The sequence below is a fragment of the Pogonomyrmex barbatus genome, unplaced genomic scaffold (assembly GCF_055798465.1).
Source record: "Pogonomyrmex barbatus isolate J1 unplaced genomic scaffold, ASM5579846v1 scaffold2, whole genome shotgun sequence".
In the NCBI taxonomy this organism is placed as follows: domain Eukaryota; kingdom Metazoa; phylum Arthropoda; class Insecta; order Hymenoptera; family Formicidae; genus Pogonomyrmex; species Pogonomyrmex barbatus.
Genome location: NW_028297116.1, coordinates 947141 through 974951, shown reverse-complemented (window position 1 = coordinate 974951; position 27811 = coordinate 947141). Strand labels below are relative to the sequence as shown.

At 33.2% G+C, this 27811-nt stretch overlaps 1 protein-coding gene across 1 annotated transcript; it reads right to left on the bottom strand.

Annotated features, from left to right (window-relative positions):
- Positions 1–262: 262 nt before the first annotated feature.
- On the bottom strand, positions 263–27811 carry LOC105430466 (uncharacterized). The gene is made up of 7 exons (XM_011644045.3): positions 26042–27811; positions 10659–11438; positions 8160–8331; positions 6751–6812; positions 6130–6262; positions 5841–5952; positions 263–5653 (listed from the first exon to the last, which is right to left on the bottom strand). The coding sequence occupies exons 1-7, from the start codon at positions 26229–26231 to the stop codon at positions 5558–5560; spliced, it is 1545 nt and encodes a 514-aa protein (XP_011642347.2). The 5' UTR covers positions 26232–27811; the 3' UTR covers positions 263–5557.

Sequence of the window (27811 nt, the reverse complement as noted above, 5' to 3'; positions counted from 1 at the left end):
AAAGATATCTAAATAAAACAAATGTATATATATATATATATAATATTCCAATCAATTTTATGAGTACATTCTTAAAATATAACATTATAAAAATTAAAATTAAATCATTTCAACAGATTATTTGTATTCTTTAAATGTATTATTCTGGTATATGTTAAAAGAATAATATCGTTGAAAGTGTGTATTAATAAAAAAAATAAAATAAAATATATTAATAACGTACAACATCGGTAATTACGCTGTTTAAGAATTTTCAAACAAGATTTTTTACAGTTTTTATTTTAATATAATAATGATAAAAAGTATATATAATAGTAATAATATATAATATAATAATACAATAATAATAATAATAATAATAATAATAATAATAATAATAATAGATAATATTTAACATATCGTAAGTTTCCATCCACAGAGCACGCTAAGTTAGTTTACATATACATGGTTTCTTTACAAAAATAATAACAATGTTTAGTGCAACATTGCCGATTGGTAATATATTTATTTTTGTTAAAATGCCATTTAATAACTTTAGATCAATTCCTAGCCGTTTCTAGCTTTCTGCCTTTCCTGTGCCCGCGCGCGCGTTTATTTTCACCTTTTTAAACAACTAATTTTTCCAGTTAATTAATGTCTTTGGTATGTTAACGTTGGACAGCATACTATGGAAGTTTGGTATGTCGGACGAGGGTATTCACTATCATCCACTGTCATAAAATGCTCGCAAAATTGAGCATTACACGCGAAGAAAATCGCCATTTTTAAGAACTCTGACACACTGCGATAATAAAAATCAGAATATATTTCTCCCTCCGAGAATTCATAAATTTTGAATAAAATTCTGAAGCGGTATCATCAAACAGAATAAGAAATTAATCTGTATAGCCATAATCAACCAAAATGATGAATATTATTGTATTATTGTATTAATTGTTATAATTGATATTAATTCATATAATAATATCATACATTTTCCTGTTGGAAACTGAGAATGAGAACATTTCGGAAAATATTGACTGTGTTTTATCTTATTCGGTATTCTGATTCTTAGCGGTTTCGCAGATCTTGTACGCTAAGATCCTTAACTGCAATAAACATAATATTTAGCGAGGAGTAAAATTTGAAACAATAGGAAAAGGGTGTTTTATATACAATGTTATTTTATATCTATTAGAGTCGAAATTCGTAGGTCAAGTCACAAATTTACAAAGTTTGCATCAGCATTTGTAATATTTGAATTGTTGAATTTTAATATAGTAAATTTCATGTTACTTTGACAAACGTATCTTTGTTTAGCTAGAAGACACCGCGTGACATAGCGTTATTTCATGTCTAAAGTTATAATTAACTCAACGTGATATAATTTAAATAATGCTATTTATCTGTACTAAATATCATAAGAAATATTGTCGATAGTGCAAAGAAAACGGCATTTGTGTTATTTGTTTGGATGACATTTTGGTGTCGTTATTTTATATTTGTGTGATTTTTGCGCGGAATATAATATACGCGACACTATCAGATGTAATAAAATGCCACCACTGGTACAATTGGTTACACTAGTGTGCACCTTTTCGAAGCTGGTTATTATAGTCATCTTTGGATGACGATAATTTACACGATATAAATTATAACAAGGCTCTCTTTTGACTGACTGGCTTTGCTTTATTCAGTCGAGTCAGGAAAAAGCATTAAATTAATGAAAATAATTAACCATTGGATGACACGAAAGATTTCAAATTTATTTATATATTTTAGATTATTTTTAATTATAATGTCACAAATTAATGTTCCAACAAATAATAATTTTCCAGTAATGAAATCCAGTAATGATAATTTTACTGATGCTTATTGGCAAACCTAAAACGTATCAGAAATTTTAATTATTAATCTATAACATAATAACAAATTCTGATACACTTTAGGTTTGCCAATAAGCGTGTGTGTGTGTGTGTGTGTGTGTGTGTATATATATATAAAGTACATTTCAAAATGTACTGTATTTAAATATCAGAATATTTTAATGATGCATTGGTCATGTTTTCTTTTAATAAATTTCTAGAAGTTTCATTAAAGAATTTTCCAGAATTTTTTCCTTTTCTAAGAATTTTATTGTGTATGTATTATATATATATATACACACACATATATATATATATATATATATATATATATATATATATATAATTAATTAATATTATTATGTATTTGATTCGGAAACAAAAAAAAATGTAATATGTAAAAGCAAAATTAGCAATTTTACTATTTATTGTTAACTGTACATATGCACCCTAATTTGTGAATGTAGCAGGTAGTTCCAAAATAATATATTACAACAAATATTTTATTGATAAACTCTTTAAAAATGTTATTAAATAAAAATTACAAGAATAATTATTTTCATTTTTTCGTGTCATTCAATAGTTTTGCTTTGAGTACGCATTCTGGATTTGGACACGTGACACAAAACATACAATCACACATTCTATTCTCAGCACTCATTTCGATACTGTGTATTTCATACATCCCTTTTCGTAAACAAGTTCCTATTAAATAGTTTTATTGATACACATTGAAATAATAATTTCTAATAGTAAACAATATATATATATATATATATATATATATATATATATATATATATATAGAGTCGTAGTTACATTAATAATACTAACAATAATAATAATAATAATGATAATAATAATATTCATATATATCATTATTATTATTACGTTTATGTATGTGTGTATGTATGTGTGATGTATATTTGTGTAGATGTTTATAATAATAATAATAAATTAGGAACCACATACAATATGAAATATGGGAAATTAAATTAGAATACATTTTGTTAATGAAGACTATTTATAAATAATAAAAATACCATTTGCGTTCGCTTTTATAAACGTTTAGGCCACGCTTTTGTTTCCTCGTTTAAATTTTTTCTCTCTATCTCCATCATTTTCATTGTAGTAAACAGAAATTTTGTGTATTGAATAAAGAAAGCTGTTTGTCGTCATAAGCATCAGTAGATATGTTTCAAAGCGACAAGCGACGGTTGGGCGATTTATACAGAAAAAAAAATAAAATAAAATAAAATAAAACAAAATATTTGGAAGCTATCCTTTTTTTACTCCAGAGTATCTACAAATATACAAATTACTATTGAATTATCGTTAATATTTTCAGTACTTTCTCTATTACTCCATTAGGTATATTCCTTTAACGAATTATATAATTATAAAAATATGCATTTTGCATTTTTTGAAGCGCAGAGCATTGTGGTATGATGAGGTATCAAGATGGTGGAGCGTAGTACAGCATAATACGACGTTGGTGCGACGAAAATGTTGCTTTTTTATAATTCATATAATTTACAATCTCGGATTTTTTTAACATAAAATAATTTACTATTTACAAAAAACTGAGACGAAATGACAAAGAGGCCTAGCTTTTTACACGATATCTTCAAATACACATATTATAATTTTATTTTGCATTGTTAAGATTTTTATGTTATATAAATTATAAACTAGTAATTTGAAAGTTGAAAAGGTTCGAATAACAAAGCGATATGTGAGCGAAATCATAAATTTGGTTATAATTGCGTATGAGATCAGACACTAAGCCTTTTATCTAAATAAATAAGTAACAAAACAAGAGAGAACAATGCATGATCAATATAATTTGAGATTAGATAAATATAGCGTTTTTCTCATTTTTTATTTCCCAAACAATTCAACAATTTTAGCATGTTACTCCTTCATTTCCTACATGATACGAATATTAATAGGAAATTAATCGAAATTAACATCTAAAATGATATATGTCTATATCATTCAGCAATGATTTCATTGTTTTGGAAACGAGATAAATAGAAGTGTCAGAAATTCCTTGAATTCCATATTGAATTTTCTTGCATCTAAATAGATGAAATAAATTATTAAGTTTTTCTATCGTGAAATTAAGCAAATTATGATTTGCATTCACAAAATTATTCAATTTATTATTCTACCGTGTTTGTCGCTCTATTTTATAATAATAGCGCCGCTTTTAATTCTGTTTTCAATTTTTACTGCTTGGTTACAGACATGGGAACACAAAAACCGATTCACTAGAAGTACGTCATTTTTGTATGCCTAAGATTTGGTAAATGATATTTCGTTATAAGGGCAAAACGTCTTGAGAAAATATTTGTCAATATATAACAGTATAACGCCGGATGGCGATCTGACGTCAATAGACTTTTCAACCAATTAGTAATAAATAGCATCTCTATTTTTAGCGGCAAAATGTATATGCATATGTGTTTAGGGAACTATTGTTTTCTGGTAAGACATCGGATTTAATCTAAATTTAAATCTTAGATATTTCTATATAAGACACATATGTTCATTAATCCTTTGATACTAATGGTACGATCAATCGCGTTCACGAACATTCTTTGGAAGGGCTTAATAAAAGTAGAATGCAAGTCGATAAATATATATATCGCTATGTACTAGACTTTTGCGACGAGAACGTGAGATATCATAGAACGCATTTACGTTTATCATATAAATCTGGAAGTATACCAGATTAAAGTCTTTCATGAATAACAAACAAAATTAGGATTGAGGCAAAATAGGATTAGGAATGAATAGCACGCGTACCAAGGATCAAAGGTTTTACCTTGTTTACTATTAGCGCTTTACTGCTATTAATTTCGTGTTTTACAAGTAGATTTCGTCACTAGCGTGTATCAGCGTCCTGCGCTCGTAACACGATTAGCAATTGGACGACGCTCGTCGCGAATTTTAGTGAAAGAAATAGACGGTGGTTTTCTCTTTTTCTCTTTCGCTCTTCTTCTCTTTCTTTTTTCCTATTTGATCTTTCTTGATCAGATATATCATAATTATTTGCTTTCTTACAAACAAGAGTAGAAAGGCACTACTTTTGCAACTGTTGAGTCCATCATTTTTTTTTCCTTCGTTGATAATGAGTGATGACAATAAGACACGATACTATACAAATGTTTGCGTAAAACAACATTCAATGGTCACGAACCTGTCACTTTCACAGAAGAATCTACGGAAATAATATTTCATTTTCGAATATCACATTATTCATGCAAAGTTCTTTTCCGTTTTTAAATCTTGGACGAAAAATTTATTCTTCATGGATGATTTATTATAAAGATCATACGATAATCGAGCGTCAAACGAACCCTTCGATGAAACGGAGAATACGAGTGCGACAATATGGGAATGTCTCGACGTAACGATATAATAGTCAAAGGAAGCCGACATTGTCGTGTCGATACATGTCATCAGCTCAGAAATCATTAATATTATATTTGATATTCGCTTTATTTTTTCAATATCGCGTTAAGATGATCGATCATTCGCTGAATCAAATAATAGTTGGAATATCCCCAACAAGTTCGCTAATAATAAAGATTACTAAAGGCCGCTGTTCAAGATATCTCGAACCTTCAGCTACAAGTAGTTGATTCGACGATCTTTCGTAGATTTCGAAAAATGTCATCGATAACGAATCATTGTCACATGATTCGTTATTGGCTCGAATACTTGTTTTCGCTGATGGATGCCATCTTCATCGATTCTTCTGGACAATTCCAATTGGGCATTCTTGTTTGCTCTATTGTCGCCTAAGAAAAGACATTTAAAAATATATTATTATATTATATTATTATTATTATCGTCACTATTACTATTATAATAGTTGCGAACTGTTAGAATCAGTATTGCGTATTTATTTGGCATTAATATCTCAATAGGTTTGAAAAATTAAAAATTATTTCCATGTGACTCAAATTTCATCTTTTCTTTTCTTACCGAGTTGTTAGAATTCTTGGCCATGAAGCTCATAAGAGAACGACTGCGGTTGCTAAACGGCCTCAACTCCGGATCTCGGCCAGGACCATCTACCGTGTCGACGCAGTTATTGCTGTAATAAAAAGAAAAAAAATAGAATGTATTTTAAATTTATACAAAAAATCGCTATTGAGAAAGTTGTGAATTTCTTCGGAAAATTAAAGTTATGAATGATACGTAATATCGATTGCATATACTAAAGTTCTAGTTACAATGAAACAACAATAATAAATAAGAAAAGATCAATTACCTCGACCGTAATTCCTTCTGTTTTCGTTTACAATGAATGTAAGCTGTTATACAAATGATAACAACAAGGAATACTGCTATTGTGGCACCGCCGGCGATGCTGGCTGTCTCCAACATTACTCGTTGCCGTGAGGCTGTCAAAGAAAAAATATAACTTTTATTTTGTGACTTTGTAAAACAATTCGGAAGAAGAACAAAATACAATTTTCCAATAATTTTGTATGATGCGATTTAACAATTGTTTTTTATTATAGTTTTGTAGTAAAAAAAATACAAAAAGTTTCAAAAATAAGATAACGTGTGTGTGTGTGTGTGTGTGCGCGCGCGCACACACACACACATGTATACACATTACATTATTTTATTTTTATAAAAAATTTCAGTATAATCGCAATAAAATGTAATCTTTTTACCATTTGATTTTACACATCACACCACATCACACTACACCCACCCACCCACCCACCCACCCACCCACCCACCCACCCACCCACTCACCCACCCACCCACCCACCCACACCCACACCCACACCCACACAATTTTTTTTAACTATCTCGTATTGTCCAAAAATTAATAGAATCTCTTTTAATCTCTTTTAAAAAAATTAAAAAAAATACTTACGTAAGTAGGAACCATCCAAATCTTTAAACTCGCATCTTTGCCCGATAAATCCATGGGCGCATCTGTAACAAAAGATCACAAATATGCTTCATTAAGACGTTATCCAAATATCATATATATACATAAATATCATTCACATCAGTATATATGAATATGATTTGCGCGTTTTATCATTTCACTTTTCTCCCCTTTAATTCGAATAACGGAAAGCGAAATCTATAAGTGTGCTATTCAAGTCCTATCTGTTTTTACTACCGGTATTTATCAGATATATATATTAATATTAAAAAATTGTAAATTAATAAATATTTAACTAAGTTTAATTACACATAAAAAGATTTAAACAATTTTTGATCGGATAAATTAGTTTACCGAATGTGCGATTATATGGTAATTAAAAACATTCTCATAATCAAATTTATTAAATGATATTAAAAACTTCGCCAATTTGCAATATATTAATTGCAATATTTTTTGGTGCTCGATACAAATTTCTTTTTATTAGTACTTATAAAGAATCAATTGTAATTATTGCATTATATAACAATACAATTATATTATTCACATATATCTAAACAATTGCTATATCTATAATTCTTCACTGATATCCTTGTTCGCAGTTTACAAGTCTTTATTGCCAAACTGTATTAAATGAAATCTGTTACGGCGCTTAAAAATTTATGTGAAGATGTGACCGTTAAATTAATATTAATTAATGTAATAAGTTGGACACTACAAGCTCAAGATGAGAGGCGATTCGATTCAAGCGGCAGATCGCGGTCGACAAAGCAAACACCGTGGGAAATGGTAAGGTTGAGTGAACACGATGTGCTCTGCACTCCTTGATGCTATTCCAATATTAATCCGATTACTTCTCTCTTCGATAGACCTCCTTCTCCTTTCGGAATATTTAAATTTAGGGAAACTCAATATTAATCCCGCAGATACACCCAATTGTTAACAAACAATTATCGTATTCGTAAAAGAAAAAAAAAAAGAGAAATCGTTGATAGACTTTGGAAAGTATTGGCAGCGTTCGAGGGAAAACCGAACAGGAATCGACAGGAATTTTCAGCGTACGTGTCGAGATCACGTAGATCACAGATCAACGGCTAAACGATGCGAGTGGTTGCCGTTGATGGCTCTCCCTTGGTGGCTTTTTCACCCGCTTCACGATTGTTCGTGGCTGCGTCACACAATAATAAAGGCGTCCGTCGGAGAGGCCGTGCCACAATACTCGTCCTGTACGTGTTCTCGCATAAATATCGAGACATTCTCAAAAATTTCGAATGTTATGTCATAGTCTGTGGAAATTTCTACTGCTCGGAAAATCTGATGGAATTTTAACATGAATTTACTGTCGGTCGGTGCGTTATTCGCATAGTCTACAGAAGATTAGTCATACTTACAAACAATTGTATAGAAGGGAGTCGACAATTTTTACGGTAAAACACGTGGCACCGTTCAAGCAGTACCATTCTGCATAATCCTGTGGACACGTGTACATGTGGAATGTGACATTCGGCCGATCCGTCGACGCTGGCGGCCTTGGTTTCGGGGTTGAACGCGACGAGCAAGCATCTGTAATAAAATATATAATAATTATGAGATCTTTGCTTTGTACATTTTTATCATATCGCATCATATCGTCTTTTTTGCGTATTAAGGATATGTTATATCTATCTTTATAATTTTTATATTTAGAATAAAAAAATTATAAAAAACTTATAGATTATTTTAAATCACATTTAAAAAAAAATACAAAAAAATTAAATGCCGATTTAAAACCTGGATAAAAAATTATTTAAATAAATAAGTAGAAGTGTGCTCTGAAAATATAATTAAGAAATAATGACAAAGTTCATTCATTTTTCATATAAGTACTTTAAATATTCAAGATTATTTATATAAAATTTCTTTGCGTTGTTTTGTAAATAAAAATTAAATATATCCTTAAACAATACACAAAAAAGAATTTCAGATTGACAATTTTAAATTTACTTTAAATTATCGATAAATATTTTACGATTTATTTCTATTCATTATTATTATTAATATATATTCGATCTAACTTTGTTATTAAGTAAAGATGTGCGAATACCAAATTAAATTGAATCTTATTTTTTTTTTTTAATTTAAATCGAATCGTCGAAATAATTTTCAATTAATTATTATAAAGCCGAATTCAGAATAAAGATGATAAATAAAATAAAATGCTTTTATAAAATTGTCAATATACATGAGATTTTTATTCAAACCTCGCGAATTCCAAATTTTTTTAATTCAGATCATAGAGCTCCATATCTCGAATGGAATTTCATTCGATTCGATTCGATTTATATTTGACTAGTTCGCACGTCTCTATTAAGTACCCATGAAGAAATGTCCATTTCACATTCCACACGGATGATCAGCTGTGTCGGAGATAATTAACGACTAGTGATCCTATATAAATCTTTAATGCTATTATTACAGAACGAGAGGGCGAGCGAATGAGCGGATAAACTCCAAAGCGCCTTAGGAATTTCGTCGGTTTTTCCAGAATCATTGTGAACACACGATGAATGGCGGAGTGCCTCGTTTTTCTCTCGCTCTACTCGCACCCCCGCCTTTTCTCCAAACATCCACGCACGGCGGCACCGGTGCGGCAGCTCAGAGGCCACCCTGGCGAGAAGGAGGAGGTGGAGGGGGGGGGATGGAGAGCGCGTGCATCTCGCAGGCGCGAGACTGTACACAAAGCTGCAAAGTACAGCCGAGGCGGCAATGGTTGCATCTGTCCCGCGCGTTAGCTGCTGTCTGTCACCTGTTGTAATTTTACAATCTGCCGCGTGTTTCCACACCCCGGCAACACTCCACGCTCTATATGCTCCAGCAGTTTATCGAGCAGGCGCGGTATTGTATCTCTCTCTTCACCGGCGGGATAAATTTCGACCCCCTACTCATGGATGGATTTCAGTTGTTTCACAAGTTTCACAACTGAAAATCATATCTCGGAGGAAAATGCTTCGCAATGGAGAAACATCTCGGTCGCGCCGTCGCGTTGTTAATCCGCGTTAATTAATCGGTTGGCGAGATTGCCGATCCATATTACCGGTCCGTAATCCGCTTGATCTTTACGTTGTATCGAGAGAGAGAGAGAGAGAGAGAGAGAGAGAGAGAGAGAGAGAGAGAGACGTGAGACCCCGCAGATGTGTACGGGGGAGGGGGGATGATAAGCGCGTTTGACTTTGGCGTACGCCAAAGTTGGCGGGCCGTCTTTGTAATTGTAGAACGATGCCAAGAGGCGTGAGGAACAGGGAAACGGATAACGATACTTCACGTCGATTATCTCGACGGTTTCGCGTCGGGACCAGGTGCAACGTGACGCGCAAGTATTACACACATTTGCTCGTATCGTCTGGCGTAAGTCGCGTATAAAATGAGCGCTTTGTCGCGAGGGCGAAGCCTTCATTTGGCACGAAAACATTTCGTACGACAGTACGTTTTATACGCCATAAAAAAAATAAAAAAAAAAAAAAAGAAAAATTAAAAAAATGATGGGAGGCGGGGAGAGAGGGAGGAAAGAAGAGGGAAGAGAAAAGGAGGAAAGGAGGAGGAATAACAGATTGTAAGATTGTGGTGCAATGAGCGTAACAAGTGGTAAAGAAGCAACACGGGCGACTGATTCACACCGTATAATGCGAAACGATAATTTGCTCTCTTAAGTGTACGCTATTTTCATGGGCGTTTCTCTTTCTTTTTCCACCTTTTTGTTCTCAATAATACGAGGACCGCCAAATTGCAAGGTGGCTTGTAAATAACGAAGTTTAATTGTAATTGTGTTTTAAGGATATATCCTGTAAAATGGAATTCACGTTCAAACGTTTGTGAGTATTGCAATATGAATTAATCGCAATGCCAATACTAACCTGCTATGCCGAAGAGGGTGTAGGAGAGAAATAGTATAGTCGTAATGTATGGTGGAATTTTGCATCCTCTCGCCATGGCAGTGACGACAGACGAGTTAGCGACGGTGGTAGCGGCGGTGGTTGTGATAGGCGAGGTTCGTACGAGAGGATGAACAGTCGTCGTCTCGGTTCGATGGACTTCAATATGATCGACGTTGACTTCGGCGTCGACGTCGCCGTTTCTGCAAGACCGTTGATCGTAAAATCGATGAAGGCGAGGATGGAGACGCTTGAGACACATCTTGCTGTCGTTGTTATCGTCATCGTCGTTGTCATCGTCGTTGTCGTCGTTACCGTCGCCTTCGTCGTTGTCGTTATCGCCGTTGTGATCGCCGTCATTGTTGCCGTTGCTGCCATCGTCGTCATCGTCACCATCCTCGTCGTTGTCGCGTTCGTTATCGTCGTCATTCACGTCACTCTCGTCCATCTGATCATCGCCGCTATCGCTGTTGTTACTCGCGTCGTCCCTTCGATGATGATACCGTCGATGTGACGACGGATGACGATGACTACGGTAACGAAGATGGTGGAAATAAGGTAGTGGCGAACGATAGTGGCGAGTGTCGATGCCGCCGCTGTCGTCGCAGAAAGCTTTGCTCTTTGCCACTGACGAGCTAATCTCCTCGATTAGTATCCCGTCCGTCTCGCATCCTCTATCGTTGACCTTTCCTTCTTGCGTTTCCTCGGCAGCATGGACGGCACCACCTGGGCCTGAACTCCGGCGCACGTGCCGCCGCTTCCCTGAAACCAGATACCCGCCCCGGGCTGCCGTTTATAGTGTGTTTTATCTCGGGTGAAGACTTTGGGATCTAGCGAGCCCCGAAGCACCGGGCCCGCCAGGCCTACCGCCGGGCTCACCAGGCCCCCGATGGGACGGCTGTTGGACCATGGAGCCACGCTGGATTTAGTTTTCAATGTAAAGCGCGATGTAAAGCCCCTTTCGATTCGACATGTTCGTGACAGCAGCTTTTACCCGTTTTCGCCGTACAGACTCTTTTTGAGAAAAAGATTACGCAGAAAAGCGAAGGCGCGCTACTATTTTGCACCTCTTTCTGTTCAGACATAATTGATTAATCGATGCAATTATTGTAACTGGCTGCGTTTCGATGTTCAGTACTGAAAATATATAGTTCGTGTCGGATATATTATAGATTTTCAGTACTGCATTTTCAATGAATATCGGAGTGCAGTTTTCGTCATAAATTTATAATTTAACATGAAATAACTTTTCTTCAAACTTGAGAAACGAAGTAATTATTTCTTCAAATTTTCGAAACGCTGAGTAAAATTTCAAAGTTCAATATTTTGAATTTATTACAATTTTCGAATTAATTTTGAAAACGACTACTTTATTAAGCTGCGATATTTAACGTTAGGAAAGTTTTATTTTCAAAATTAATTCAATATATTGCTAGAATTTTCTATATTTCCTCAAAATATTTAAATAAAGATAAAAATTACTAAAATTTGAGTTGAAATGTTGAGTTTATATTATGAGAAAAATATAAATTACACACACGCATACGTATAAATATGCACACACATTGATTCTGTATTGACATGCAATGTATATGAGAATATATTTGTTGCTATAAAGATGTGTGTGTGTGTGTGTGTGTGTGTGTGTGTGTGTGTATGATATATATGTAATGTACATGAATGTACATACATTGTATGTGCAATATATATTCTAAAGTTTCGTGCAATAAATCTTGAAAATAAGCCATAGATTTCTTCAAAAAAATCATTGACGATGATGAGCTACAAAACTTTTATGGAATTTGACACAAGCCATACAAAGTACAAGCTGTACAAAGTAACGCATAAAATTAATTTATTAGCTATTTTTCATTGGCTATAAGTAACCGAGAAAATGAAAAAATGGAAGTGCTTTTTGTACCAAATAGAAAAAACTCTTTACAATGTGAAAAAAAATGGATTTTACGGCAATCATCAATAATCTGTTAAAGTGACAATAAAATATATTATCATGAAAAATCATGTACGGAATAACGCGTTGATCTATAGATATTATGTTTTACTATTTCATAACAATGCTGGACCACCACTGTGGATTGTTGGCGAAAACGCATTTTCTCACGTACGTCTAAATTTCTACACGTGATTTTAACAACGTCCCAAGTTCATAAGAATACAAGGATGCGTTCCGTTTGTCAAATGACTGGAATTCACATGAAAATGCGTCCCCGGTTAAAACTATCTTAACAATTAACACGTGATATTGAAAGTCAGTTACTATATTATATTGTATATACATATTTTTCAAGTCTGGAATTTTTTTCCTAATCTATTAATTTGTGCCCACAATATAGTAACTGCAGCCGCAGTAACGCGGTAAATAAATAAATAAATCAGATTCATAAAAGAACCTTCAGATTCATGAAAAGATCTGCAAATATGAATTCTGCCGTGTCATCTAAGAATTGCAATTAGGTAGAAAAGAAGTAATCAGATCTGGAGGAGCGCTGGCGACGCACCTTTTCTCCGGCGAAGAACCTTATCGCACACCCGTGTTTTTATCATGATTCATCCAAGTTTAATTTCCGACGGACGATACGGACTGTGACTATTCATGATATGCATGAGTGCGAAATCCTACGTCAAGTATGACGTCAATCGCCGTTCAAATATTCAATCGCAACTAGTCACCGTATCGACACTTTTTTTACGTTTCTCTCAAGGCCCAATGCCAATCAATGCTCGATCGAAAGCAATCAGGAGAGACGTCTTGACATCGTCGTGCACATTATAAATGAAATGCGCGAGAAACATCCGGTATGCAATTGCGAATACACCTATTGCCGTAACGTCGCGTTATCTCGAGTCTTTATTCTATGATCCGAAATAGTTTCTCACGGAGGAGGACGAACAAAACGAATGAAAACGGTGCATTTATACACAACGTTACAGTTTTCTCTCGCGAAACAAGAGTACAAACCGCTTACTCGGGGGAAATAGATGGTGGCAATGAAGAGACGGAGACAAAGATAGCGAAAATAAAGCGTGCTGCCCTAACCAGTAGTGTGACTTTAAGTGCAACCCACGTTCCTTCTAATAATTGTCCATTTCCCTGCTGGCTGTGCGTCGTCTCTCGAGCTTAAGTTTCTATTCGTTTCAACCGACCGGTGAAATAATTCTTAATGCGAATCGCGAATCGCCTTGAATTTAGGTTATTTTCTAATTGTATGCTTCTCACCGTAACGTCCGCTTAGGCTCGCAGCAGACACGCGCGCTCCGACCACGAGCCGAGAATATTATTTTATTGTGTGAATAATGTGACTTTCATTTTTGCAAAAACACTTTGTAGTATTCATTCTAGAAGTTAGAAACTTGGAAATTTAAAGGTAAAGTGATAACGTGAATCAATCGAAGGTATCAACAAAAATAGAGAAAAATCTGCTGAAATTTCTCTGTCTTTATTAATTTCAATATTAATAATCGATAAAAAAATGCGATTAAATTTAACGTAAGTAAATAAAGATCGACATTATTATTAACCATTAAAACTTTTAGTTCTTGCCTCTCGTTTTTATCTTTCTTTTCGAGATACTGCTGTTCCTTCATTGTATATATTATTATTATTATTAGTCTTTTCGATACAATTACTGTCAAAAAAGGGAGAAGAAATCATCTAAAGATGAAAAAAAAAAGATAAAAAAATTATTAAAATAAGAAGAAAGAATGGCAGCAATAAAAACTAAAGAATTTTCAAAATACAAATAAAAAAAATAAAATTAACATTAAAATTAACATAATAATTGCAATAATACAAAATCTAATACAATGATTAAAGTTATATAATTTAATTGAATTGTTATATATATATATATATATATATATATATATATAATAACATATATATATATATATATATATATATATTAAACTTATATTATGATTATCATCTGAAATAATTTTTTTTATAAATCCTTTCAAAGTCGGAAGACACGAGATAAATAAACATTTAATCTACTACATTCTTTTCTTAGTAAAAGAGTATACAAAATTGGAAAAATTTTGTGATACAAAACCAATTGTCATAAAACTTGACACAGACTTAATATGAGTTAAAATATGAAAAAATCTAACTAAAATCAAATAATCAAATGAATGAAATAAAAAACCAGAAAATGGATCCGATATCATAAAATCTTATTTTTTTTGGCAATAGAATAACATTGTTCGTGAATGACTCACTAAAAAATCATTGACAATTGGCAGGTTGAATGTGTGCGAGTAATTTTCGGTTACATATTGTTCCCCGTTGTCTTCTGTTACATCAAAAAATTCTTTTCAAGGCTTGCAGATTGATCACTTCGAATTTTTCAGGTTTCTCAATGTCTTCACATTTTCTTCGCTGTCCAAGCCCATGAAGATTATGCAGAGATGCACCCCGACGAAAACGAAGAAAAAAAAACAAAACAAGAAAAAAAAATGCATAAAATCCTGCGAAACTAATTCATTTTAAATTGTATAAACTAGACACATTCCCCATTCATGACAAAGCTGCGGTGTTTGTGACTATTCACGTACAACATTGTTCTACTGCCAAAGTGAGAGTTTTATGAGTAAACTGGACCCACCAGACCCATTTTCTGATTTTTCAGAATTCACTTATTTAGCCATCCAATTTTGGTTAAATTTCTTCATATTTTATCTCACATTATCTATATCTGTGTAAAGTTTCACGATTGGTTTTGTACCACAAAATTTTCCCAATTTTACATATTTCTTTTCTTTTTAATTGAAATTGGCCATAAGAATAGCATATTTTTATTGCTTCTTCTCTTAGTATGTTTTATATTTATTGTTAGAGTTTTACATATGCCACACGTCAATAAAGTTGACATTATTATTCTTACAGTCATCATCAGTTTGCCATCATATATTCATTTCAATTGATAAAATCGTATGACCAATTGTAGTTATAATAAAATATTAAATTATCTGAAAATGCGTAATGTATAGAATTGCATCATCAATGCAAATATTGTATCGCGCATATTATATCGCCCGGATCATCGGATGGATCCGGAGCGATTCTGAAAATCCTTAAAAGCAGTACATATGTACTGAAATCTTGAGCGTGCCTCTAGTCATGTGTCCTCTGAAAGCTGCAACTTACCCCGACTGACTGAAGGAAGAAGGGGAAGCGGAAATTTTCCGGATAGAGAAGGGTCCCGAATCTAACAGCGAGACCGGTCCGCCACCATCTGCGACTTGTCTAAACACGGAAATTCATAAGTTCCGAGAAATATGTGTCGACGAAAGAAATGAGAAAACATTTCTGCTTATCGCACTTGATTCGCGCGGACTTCATCAAGCTCCGACTTAAGAATCCGAAGTTCCGATAAAAATTTGCGCGCAATGGTAAGAGGTACGGGTATATTGCAGTTTGCGAAGTAGAAAAAAGAACGCGCCAGCCGGTTTTTGCCAGGTGGCTGACGGATCTAATGTCTAACGATATCATCGACAGAAATCATTGGATCGGAAATGATCCGTAATCGCCGTTCAGTTATTATCGTCTTTCACGCTATGTTAAAGCCGCATTCCAATCGATCATTAGCCACGTGAGTCGAAAAAAATGTTTACATTTTTTCACAACATTAGATTTTTGATTTCCAAATTAGACAGATTACATATTATCGTAATGGAAACTTATAATCTGGAAAAGAGGAGGATCATACTTTTATGTCGAAAATTTTCGAAGACCCTCCAAATCTCTCTCTCTCTCTCTCTCTCTCTCTCTCTCAACGAGGGCCAGTAATCGAGACGCGTATTAAGAGGAATAGATGGGTCGTGCCGATCGATGGAATGGATAAAAAAGCAACGCGCTCTCGATAATATAATGCTGAACTAGAACAGGACGTATCTTTTCCATTCGATAGAGCTCAGGGGTACTCATAGGCGGGGCCATGCGTCTAAAGAAGACGGGATCGCACATGTCCACCTCGTCCACCTCGTCCACTTCGGGTATTCATGTCGGTATTCATAGCGAGCAGCTGCCGAATGCACTTCGACGCCATTACCTGTTTTTCGCAACGCTCGCATCGAAGTGATCATGTCCCGGCTTCCTTAGCACGCGCCCGCTTTTATCACCCTTTTACCGCTAGCACGATTATATCACGTTGCAACGTGTCACACACTTAATTAACTCTCTCTTAATATATATCTCTATAATTTTCGGTCCAAAATGTAAAACGACTGCAAAGAAAAATCGAATAGAGTGATCCTTTGCGAGTATATGGTTGCGTTCGGCAAAAAAAAAAAAAATTTGCAACAATTGTAAAAGTTTTTATATGATTGACTTATATATTTATATATTTAGATTTATATATTTAGATCCAGTAAAAAAACAAAGAGCAAGAACCAAATATGTTAAAGAAGTTTACAAAATAAAGTTGCCTTTTCTGCTGAACTGTGTGTCGTATATTGCCTTCTTGTACATAACAATGTAATCGTTTACGTTTAATTGTGAGTTTTGCTAAGTGTGAATTTTCTTCTACAATTTCATATATTCGAAAAGTATTTTCAAGTACTCCGAACGGGTATAAGATAGACAATTCAAAAGAAAACATATATGCGAAACGAGTATAAAGCAAACTTTTTTACAAACGTGTTACATATTACAATATTATTTTTCACGTATATTTGCCATATGGCTAAATGACACGGAGCGACGACGAAAAAAAAATGCCGATCGAGCAAGATCGACGAATCGTTGAAAATATATAAGCGATCACGTCATTCACGTTCACGCGATTGCATCAAAGCCGGCTAACTGCGCGATAGTTACTTCCGGATTTCACTATATTCTCACGCAAATGTTTCTGTTTTATCGCATACGGTATTAAACCTGAAAGCTGAAAGGCCGAAAGTATGCCATCCAGTAAATGGGATAAAGTTTCGCACGGACAGTGGTAGTGGACCTTGATGAGATTTCCAATCTTGCCATATATGCCCCCCCCCCCCCTCTTTCTCTATGTGCACATTGAGAAAAAGATGAAGGAAGCTGTCAAAACTCGGATAATAACTCGGATAATAAATTCAATTTAGAGTCAATTTGTTCTTGACAAAAATAAAATTTAAATTTTAAAAATTTAAATGAAACAACATTCTTGAGTTGAATTCAATTTCAGAATGAAATGTTCGTATACACGCCTGCATATATCTGTAATAATATCCTTTAATCTTGATATTAAATAAACATTACAAAATCATTGGATTTAATCCCGTTTTATCCCCCACTAATTAATGCCTCAGTTTCGTCACATTTTAATTTGATAAGTCATCGAAAATATATATAAGTTCATAAAAAAAAACTGTACGACCGAACGAACCTTCTTGCCGCTTTTAGCGGCAACATTTTCCAAAATATAGAGCGTATATTACTTTCGAATCTTATTATCTTTTGCCATAAAATTTTTCTTCGCTTTTTTTTTTTTTTTTCTTCTCGATTTTTCGTCAGTGTAACATGTAATATACAAGAAGGCGGATCTGAAGTAGTCGACTTAACGCGGTGGGCTACGCAAGCTGAGTATCGTCGGCAGCCGGCACATGGTCCGCATCATGCTTTTCGCCGCAGATGGTTCCTCCTGTGCGCGATTATGGTTTTTTTTGTCATGCGTGCCGCGCGCGCGTGCAGGCGGTAAAACACGTGTACTTCTCAATCATTTTTTCCATCATAAAATTGATCGGCTTGCCTAAAATATCCGTTCACGTATGACGGCATCGTCGTCCTGTCATTTACGCGCTATAAAATACAATGCGGCTCGTGCCACTTGCTACATTGCATATCGATTCACACAACTCGTAATCGTAACTTTGTCTCTGCGCTATCGGCTACCGCAATATTTTAACAAGGCATTCGAAGGATATGTAAGAATATAGACTTTACGTTTACTTAAAACTTTTTCCCCATTTTTTTCGCATCTTTTAGCTACATATAAATTATAACATCAATGTTGATGTCGATTTATTTCATAAACACGATAATAATAATAATAATAATAATAATCTGATGATAAAATCCATTTTCGTACAATTCTCAAAGTTGCTGGAATTCGCTAAAATTCGATTAATCGAATTGCAATCGTGATATACTATTTTTATTAATTTCAAAATTAACACTAATAATATTAACTGCTTAAAGAGAGAAATACTTTTTAAAAGTATTTCTCACTATTTACGATATATCTTGTAAAGCAGACGGTAGTTATACCGGCACAAAAAAAAAGAAAAAAGAAAAAAAACCGACGAGAAATAAAATTGACAAATGAGAATTAATGAATGAGACTTCGGCTGGTCCATTACAATAACGACAGCCAGCTGTGGTATGCCATGGTAGGCGAAAGTAAGATATCCCGGTGCGATGTAGATAACCTGTCCATGTTTTCCATTTCACTTATTTTTCACAATACAAACGATGCAAATGACGGCAATCACAGCCTCATAAAGTAATCAAATTTCCAATTTGGTATTTGTACTTGTTTTCTGAAATTCTTGTTTTTTCCAACAAATGCCAATTTTTTGGTCATTTGTCATCAGATTCGCATTATCAACGCTTGTATCTAAAAATCAAATTATATAAGAACATAAGAAAATGTTAATACGGTGTTTACAGAAATAATTCCAATAACAATGTTCACATAATTTTCTTTGTATTTCTAGCTATAAAAAAATATTCTTAAAGATATAACAGCACCTAATTTTCAAATAAAAAAAATTTAAATATTTGATCCAGAATCCTATTTATGATGATAATTTTCATAATTTTTCTTTATGAGTAAAAAAATTTGGTATCAAAAAGTTTTTTGCTATTGTTTATGCTAGTTTTGACATCCGGAATATTTTAATATGTTCAGATAATATTCTGGATATCGGAATCAACTTTAAACAAATAATAAATTTTTTCTAAATACCAATATATCTAAATACCAATTTCTGTCCGATATAGAATCTTGGACTGAAGTTGATTAATATCATTGTAAATTTATAAAGATAAAGAATGTGACGTCGATACAAGATTAGTCAATTTTTGTTCGATGACAATTCTCTGAACAATGTTGACAATATGTTAACTGATTATCATTTTGATATTGCGACGCGATGTCGGCTTAAATAGAATTAGTTAACCTTTACTCGCTAGCGTTTTACGACATTGTGATACAAATTGTTTATTTTTATTATATTAAATTATTGAAAAATTCTATAATTGCATGCGCTGATTTGAAAAAACAGAAATGAACAATATACCACAACAATATAACACAACTATCGATTGAAAAAGTGATAGCACGTAAATAGCACGTAACGCAGAGGAGGTCACAGATTGGAATCAATATAATTCTTGAAGACTCGAGAGAGAAACTTAATTCACACAATCAAGCTCTTTTTTACTTTCTCAAGATAAGATAATAGAGAGGTTTTATAAATAGAATTGTTACGTATAATGAAAAATAAATTTTATACAACAATCAGTAATATTTTGCGCAGTAAGTGAATACGAGTGAAGCTCCAAAATGTATATCGAATTTTATTCGCGGAAAATTTTGATGTCAGTTCGGTGATCGGCAAAAAGTATTTCACATTTTTCGAAAAAGGTGAAAGGATAAATGCGGACAAATACTATCAAGAAATTGATCTTGTACATGAAAAATATGCATTCAGCAACCAAGATCATCCAAAAGACACGAAGTTTTAAAATATAAAATTCTTTCTCACTCTCTTTGGTCTCTTTACTCTTTTATAAACTTATTTCAGTATCTCAATGAGTTTTTAAGCAATTTTAAAGTACTCAAGAATGAAGTCGATGTAAAATGTGAACTCGATGAGTTTATTGCCTCTTGTTCTTCCGATAAAAAAAAAATTAATGCGTTTGTATCGTATTGAAAGAAATGTATTAAAGTGATTGATTTAAAAGTAGCCACATTTTATTTGTTACAATCCAATATATTATGTTTTCTCAACAATGTTTTCCTCTGATTTTAATTTGCTTATATTTTACCCTATATCCAATTGAGCAAATGATTATTTATTTATTAATCCAATCGATCAATACTATTATGAATGATTTTAATCCTCTACCATCGGCGTTTTCTATGTCGGTAGAGGATTAAAATCAATACTAAAGAATATCAATTTGTTGATCATAAATTTTAAAATAACTGGAAAATGATAGATTTCGGAAATCCTCTTTTCACTAAAAATCTTGGAGTTAGAGATTATGTGCATGCAAAGATCAGTATCCAGCTATTTGTTTATTTGACTCAAAGAGATAATGCGCTCTCAGTAATCTAACATTCTTAAATATCAATAATTTTGATTTTTTCTCATGTTTAGCTTAATTTTATTTTGCTTAATTTTATATAGATGATTAATTTTATGCAGATTTTTGCTTTTAGAATAAAGTTTTCAATTTTTGTTTTATGTAATCTTTAATATTTTTTATGTACCTTTGTACTAATTTTGATAAAAATAAACTCAATTTAATAATTAATTTTCTATAAAAGTAATTAATTACTTTTTTTCAAGTAAGAATTTCCTTCCTCACAAAATCTTCCGAGATGTTGAGGTAATTCAACTTTTCGGTATCGTGAATAAATAAAAATATTAGAAAAAAAAAAAATAAAAATAAAATATCGCAATGCGTTGAGCGAAATTTATAAATAAATCAAGAAAAAAAAAACATAAATCGAGCCAACCCAAACTGGCCGGTTTCTTAAAGAGTGAGTAAAAAGGCAAGCAGGGGATGGTCTCTCGTCCTATGCTATACCACGAAACACCTGGCTTTTCTATGTCTGTCCATACTCTTGCTCTCTATCGTCTCGTGCCTCCCGATCTTTGTCATATTATCCCAAACTTCAACCAACACCCTCCTGTGTGCCCATCCGCCATTGGCGTCTTTACACATCAAGCGGCTTGTTATGTGCTTCTATAAAGCAAATATCTATATTTAACGGTACTATTCAATTAATCCAGCAGTCGGAATAAATTCATATTTTCTGCTCATCATATCCAAGCTTAGTTTATCGTGGAAATATGTTTCCTTACATGAATGATAAAAAAAAAAAAAAAAAAAAAAAAGTGAGAGAGAAGTGAAAGTAAGAAATCGAATTAATCCAATTGTATCATTAATCAATATTATTCTTTTAAAAGTGACGTTAAATGAGTTTGCATATTTCTAATATCATTTATCGGAAATGCATAGCAAGTTTCACGTCTGATCAAACATGATTTCTAGATTGTCGATTATACTATTACTTGCAAGTTATAGTCGAGAGGGAGAGGAATATGCATATAAATGCGTAGGAGCAACTCTAGAGAATAACCTTTGAGCGAGAACTTGATAAAATCAAGGTCGGTCATGCGATATTTCATAAAGATCGATTTCTTTAACAATACGTACGTGCATCAATTTTTATTAATTATATTGATTTATGTGAAAACAACTTGTTGCATAACGTTTTAATAAATTGAAAATGAAATCTGTAAAATATTATGTAATAAATCAGGAATCAATCCAATCGCCTTTATAACTGTAACTATTTATCTTAAGATTTTGCATTGTAATCTCAATGATTAAAATAAAAATAATATAAGCATCGACATGACTTCAATATCGTTTTAGACAATTTGAAAATCAAAGGGGAAATATTTAAAAATATATAGAAAAATTTACAATATGTGTGTGCAAAGTGGTATAACGTATAGTAAACATCTATACCGCAAAAACTTGACATAAAAAAAAAGAAGAAAAAGTTAAAACAAATAGATTCAAAAATAAAATAATATTCTTAATAACGAATTTAGAATATTTCAAATTATTTCAAATATAGGGTATTCCTGTGTAAGAAATAATATTTAAGAATAATAATTCATTCTATTCTAATATCAAAAATAAAATTAATTTCTATTAAAAATAATTAACGCTAAATTACTGAATTTTAAACTCGCAATTCACTTAATTATACACAATTAATTATACACCATAATTATTACTTTCCTAACAATTATATTTTTTCTAATAATTCTAATTTTAATTTTATGCCATTTATATACAAATAGATTCTCTTATTCCTCTTATTTCTCTAATTCCTCTTATTCCTCTTATTTCTCTTATTTGTCTTAAAATTTGAAGTTCCCGTTTATTCTTACAATGTATAACGCACATTTAAATTATTAGTTAACAAGTTTTTCTTCATATAAATAATTGCATAATATTTCACACACATTAAAATCAGTGTTAAATATTTATCACACTAATTCATTCGAAGAAAGATCTTTGTAAATTTTTTTGTACTGTATGTAAATTTTTTTAACTATGATTTGCACATGCGTATTAGAAGCAAAATATTTATATCGATATTTTTACTTTCTTGTTATAAAAATATTCTTAAAAACCAATAGAAAAGATGTATATCAATGTTTCTTAACATATTTTTCAATATCAATTTCATGCTTTACAGTTCTTTAAGATATTGATTTATTCTTACATAATATTTACTGGTCACTTGGAATAGAGTTTTTGAACTGGACTATATATATAAAAAAACTTATAGTTTCGTTCATTTAATGATTGAGGAAAATTCCTTAGCAGAAATGAAATTTGTATCACCGCAAAATTACCGCAAACGTTGTATCAGTGACGACCAACAAAATATTTAAACTTTTTTTACAAACAAGTAATTCTTATACGTAATATATAACCTTTTTCTATAACCTTTTTATATAACCTTTTTCTATATAAATTTTTATATATATATTTTATATATATATTTTTATATATATATAAATTTTTAATATATATATATATATATGTGTGTGTGTGTGTGTGTGTGTGTGTGTGTGTGTGTGTGTGTGTGTGTGTGTGTGTGTGTGTAATGGATATAAAGAAAATGATGAAATAGGAATAAATCGTTACACATATTTCATTTCATATCAAGATCCTCATCAATAGATACTTTTGTAAGCTTCGCAAAACCTAAAAATTTATCTAATGTTGATATTATTTATATGTTCTATTTATATGTATTATCTTAATTGTCGTTGATATTTTCTTGCAGATTAATGAACAAAAATAAATTTAATTGATATATCCTTTATAGCCGATTATTAATTCTAAATTCTATATAAAACAATAATTATTTTAGATATAAAAAATATTCGCAATATTGACTTTATATAAATTCTAAGGAGTTTTATGTCACTATTATATATTATTGTTAAACATTATTCTTTTTGTCTATTTAGTTTAATTAGCTAAAGACAAGATGAGCAAAATCTTAGAATTTTCATTAAATTCAGAGTAAATATTATGAGTGAGTAAATAATTTTTTGAATTATTCAGTACTACTAGTACTGTTATTACTACTGTTACTAGTACTATGCATACGCATGAGGACGTGTGTAAACGGTTTTACAGAAATTCGAATTGGATTCGGATTCGGATATTTATTTGGATGTTTTAAAATTATCAAGTAATATATAATGTAATCTTTTTTTAATTTCAATATAAATTTTGCTTATTAAAAAACTGTAAATCTCAATTTGAAATATTTAATAACAATTTTAAACAATCCAAATTCATAAAAGAAATAAAAGATAAAATTAATAATATATAAGTAAAGAAACGATAGAGATTCTATATGTACAAATTCTACGCTAAAACATTTAATAGATAGCAAAAGCGTGGTGATAAAAAAAAATATGCAAAACTTTATATGCAGTAGAATAAATCTTTCGCATTTTTCGAAAATAGAATATTCTAATATAATTATTCTAATATAATTAGAATAATCTATCGAGTACGTTTACTCATTATGTTATTCAATTCGTTTGCCATCATATTTTTATCTTTCCGATATAAACTATGATCTGGCATAAAAATTAAGATAATTATTACGTAGCAATTTTATAAAGATGGAAAGTATAACTTAATTTAGATGCAAATAAATAAATATTAGAACGTTATAGCCAACATATTTTCTGATGACATAATCTTTAATCATTCAAAAGCGAACACAATTTTTTTCGGATTATCCAAATTTATGTAATCTTGAAAATGTATCCTCATTAAAAGTATAATTTAACATAATATTTTTCTCCTTTTCTTTTTTATTCTTATTTTTCTTTTTTGAAGTTCCTATTCTTATTTTTCTTTTTCGAGTCCTTGTAAGATCGCATCGATCATCATTATGTCACATAATCAAATCGGACTATATATATATAAACGCGACGGTAGTCGGTGCATGGCATCGCAAATATTCATGAAGATCAAAGAAAAAAATCGTTAGACGTTGGGTCTTGCCCAAGTTCTACATCGTCGTCGTCTACGGTCTTGTCTTTTTTATTCTGTCTACTCCATTCATTACATACATTTACATTTAACAGCACGCAATAGATCGTAGCTTTCGTGTATCGGTAGTTTGAAATTTGGGATACAATGTAGATGAAAATACTATTATTGGAAAGAACTGATTTTATGAACTTGATATATTTTTTTTTTTTTCTATTCTGGTAACGTGTGGCATATTACATGTTACGTTTTCTCTGACAATTATACTAGTTTACAAAAAAATATTTCTTTTAATTATTTTGAATCACATAAAGTATTTTAATAGACTTATGAGTGCTGAAAACGATGCAAGTTAAATTTTTTCAGCAAATCAGATTTCCAAAATAACAGGTTTATACAACAAATGGCTAGAAATTGGAGATTTTTATAAGATTAAGGATATCTTGAAATTTTGATCAGAATTAAACCTTTTACAAAAAAATCTTCAAATATCGCAAAAAGCAATTAAACCAAAGCAATTATTTTTCGCATATTAAACCTCAATTATTTTAGAAACTTGATATGCCGGAAAAATTTGGCTTGCATAGTTTTTAGCCATCCAAAAATCTACAAGAAACATTGGTTATCTGATTAAAAATAATTTACTGTAAACTAGTGTCATTATTCGGTTCGTAATCTTTTAAAGTATATATGAATATTTCGAATAAACGTGAAGTCAAAAATTTTTCCCAATGATAAAAAACTGTACGATTAATAGTACAAAAAAAAAGATTAAAAAATTCTCGAACAACAAAATTTTAGGTATGTAAGATTAGATGATAATTGTCGCGTTATCGATAGACAGAAGTGAAAAAAAAAAGTTTTGTCCCATGTTGGGACGAAAAAAACGATCGTGAAATGTTCGAAGTAAATTTTCGCATCGAATGTAATATGCAAAACGATACACGTAAACGTGTTTCTCGTTTGTAATAATCATGCAGTAATCGTGCAATAACAGTGTAATAATCGTGTGTAATCTCGTGCTAACCTGAAAGTCTATCGACGAAACGTAACATGACAGTTGCGAGAGATGCGTGGTGAGTCGCCGCCGTCGATTCAGAGACCAGAGTTCCATCGGCGATCGGCATTTGTGTTTTTCTGCCGTTTTCCCTCGGATCCTCTAATCTCGCACTGTCCACACTCTCTTTCCTCAGTTCCTTCTTTTCTCTCTCTATCATGCCGTCCTCGTCCCCCCCCCTCTAGGCGTGCGTAAGTCAGACGGAAGCGGGCGTGCACATCGAAGTGAGACAGAGCGTCTGGTGCCGCAGCGCAGGAGTGGAGGGAGGAGGGGAAAGGATGTGAGTTTAGCCTAACCTAATCTGTTATTCTTTTTCTCTCGCTCTCTCTCTCTCTCTTCTTCTCTCTCGCTGCCTCTCGCTTGCTCCTCCTTCCGTTTAGAACACTTCCACCACTTCTCCGTAAAGATGTGTGTACGAGGGAAAAAAGGGAAAAAAAAAAAGAAAAGAAAAAAAAAAAAAAAGAAATTACGACCGATCACCTCAGTCCGCGATATCCGCGGAGCTCTCCATTATCTAGGAATTTTTCCACGATCTCCGGGATTCTCCGATTCGCTCCGGCAGATATACGACGGGCCGGTCGCGTCCGTCTGTCGTTCCTCTCGCGTATCTCCACGCACACCGCGCGTACGTGTTTGTCGCGCGCGCCGTAGTGAAAACTCCGCTGGGCGAGAGCGAGCGAGCGAGCAGGAGCGAACGGTCGGCGCTCGCGCGACGAAAGCAAGAGGGAAAGGGCACGCGCCGCGGAGCCGAAACTGGTTGGACGGAGACGGTGCGAGGCCCCGAGCGGCGCCCGCGCCCGCGCCCGCAACCAAGCAACACTAGAGAACTGTGTGTCTGGCTTTTTCACCCTACTGCACACCAGGCCACTTCACACACGTTGACGGATGTTGACGGCGGCTCGCGCACTCACTCGTCCCGCCGCACGCTCCAAGATGTCGTGTAGTCTGCGGTTAGACGTACGACGGTTCACCGAGTTTCTAACGCTTAGAAGGGAAAAAAAAAAAAAAAAAAAAAAGATGCAGACAGCAATTGCTTTGACACTGTTACTTCCGAATGGCGCCCGCCTGCCTTGTAATCCTGTTTTTTTTTCTCTCTCTCTCTCTCTCTCTTTTTCTCGCACTCCGTCTCTATGTGTCTGTCTCGTTCCTTCTCTCGCTCTCTATCTCTTTCGCTTTCCCTACGTTGCGCCAATATATACACGTATATGTATTGTTGTTGTACGCGATCAGTTCAAAGGTTCACATTTGTTCCCTCGAAAATTGCGTTCGGTTTCCCACGTGTACGGCTCGTGACAATGAAATAATCTGTCTTCCGATGTGCCTCCTGAAATTCCGTGCGTTGTGTGCGTATGCGTATATACGTATGCATGTGCCGCGTTTAAAGCGCGCGATTCGGTACACCCGCGTCGAGAACGAGAGAACTTGACACCCTCCTTTCCCGTTTGGCAGCAACGCGCTATCGTGGTAAACGAGTACGTTGCTGCTGTAACGTCGTCGTTATTATCCTCTTAATACAAGTCATTGCTTTATTCGACCGAGAAATGCACATTATCGATGACGTTACTGATTGTATCATTGTGATGGTCGCGATCAAGCTTGACGTTCCCTTTTTACGGGCCCGAATGGGCCCTCACGGATAATCACGCAGCAGTCTGACCCCACACTGTCAGACGCAAACCACGACCAACGACCAACCACGAAAGAACAGTCGAATGACGACTATCAACGACTATCGAATCC

Coding starts and splice junctions, on each gene's coding strand:
- LOC105430466 (XM_011644045.3), bottom strand. CDS start 26,231: ATGATAGAGAGAGAAAAGAAGGAACTGAGGAAAGAGAGTGTGGACAGT. Junction 8,332..10,658: donor CACCCTCTTCGGCATAGCAG/GTTAGTATTGGC, acceptor ATTTTATTACAG/ATGCTTGCTCGTCGCGTTCA. Junction 5,953..6,129: donor CAGAAGGAATTACGGTCGAG/GTAATTGATCTT, acceptor TTTTTATTACAG/CAATAACTGCGTCGACACGG.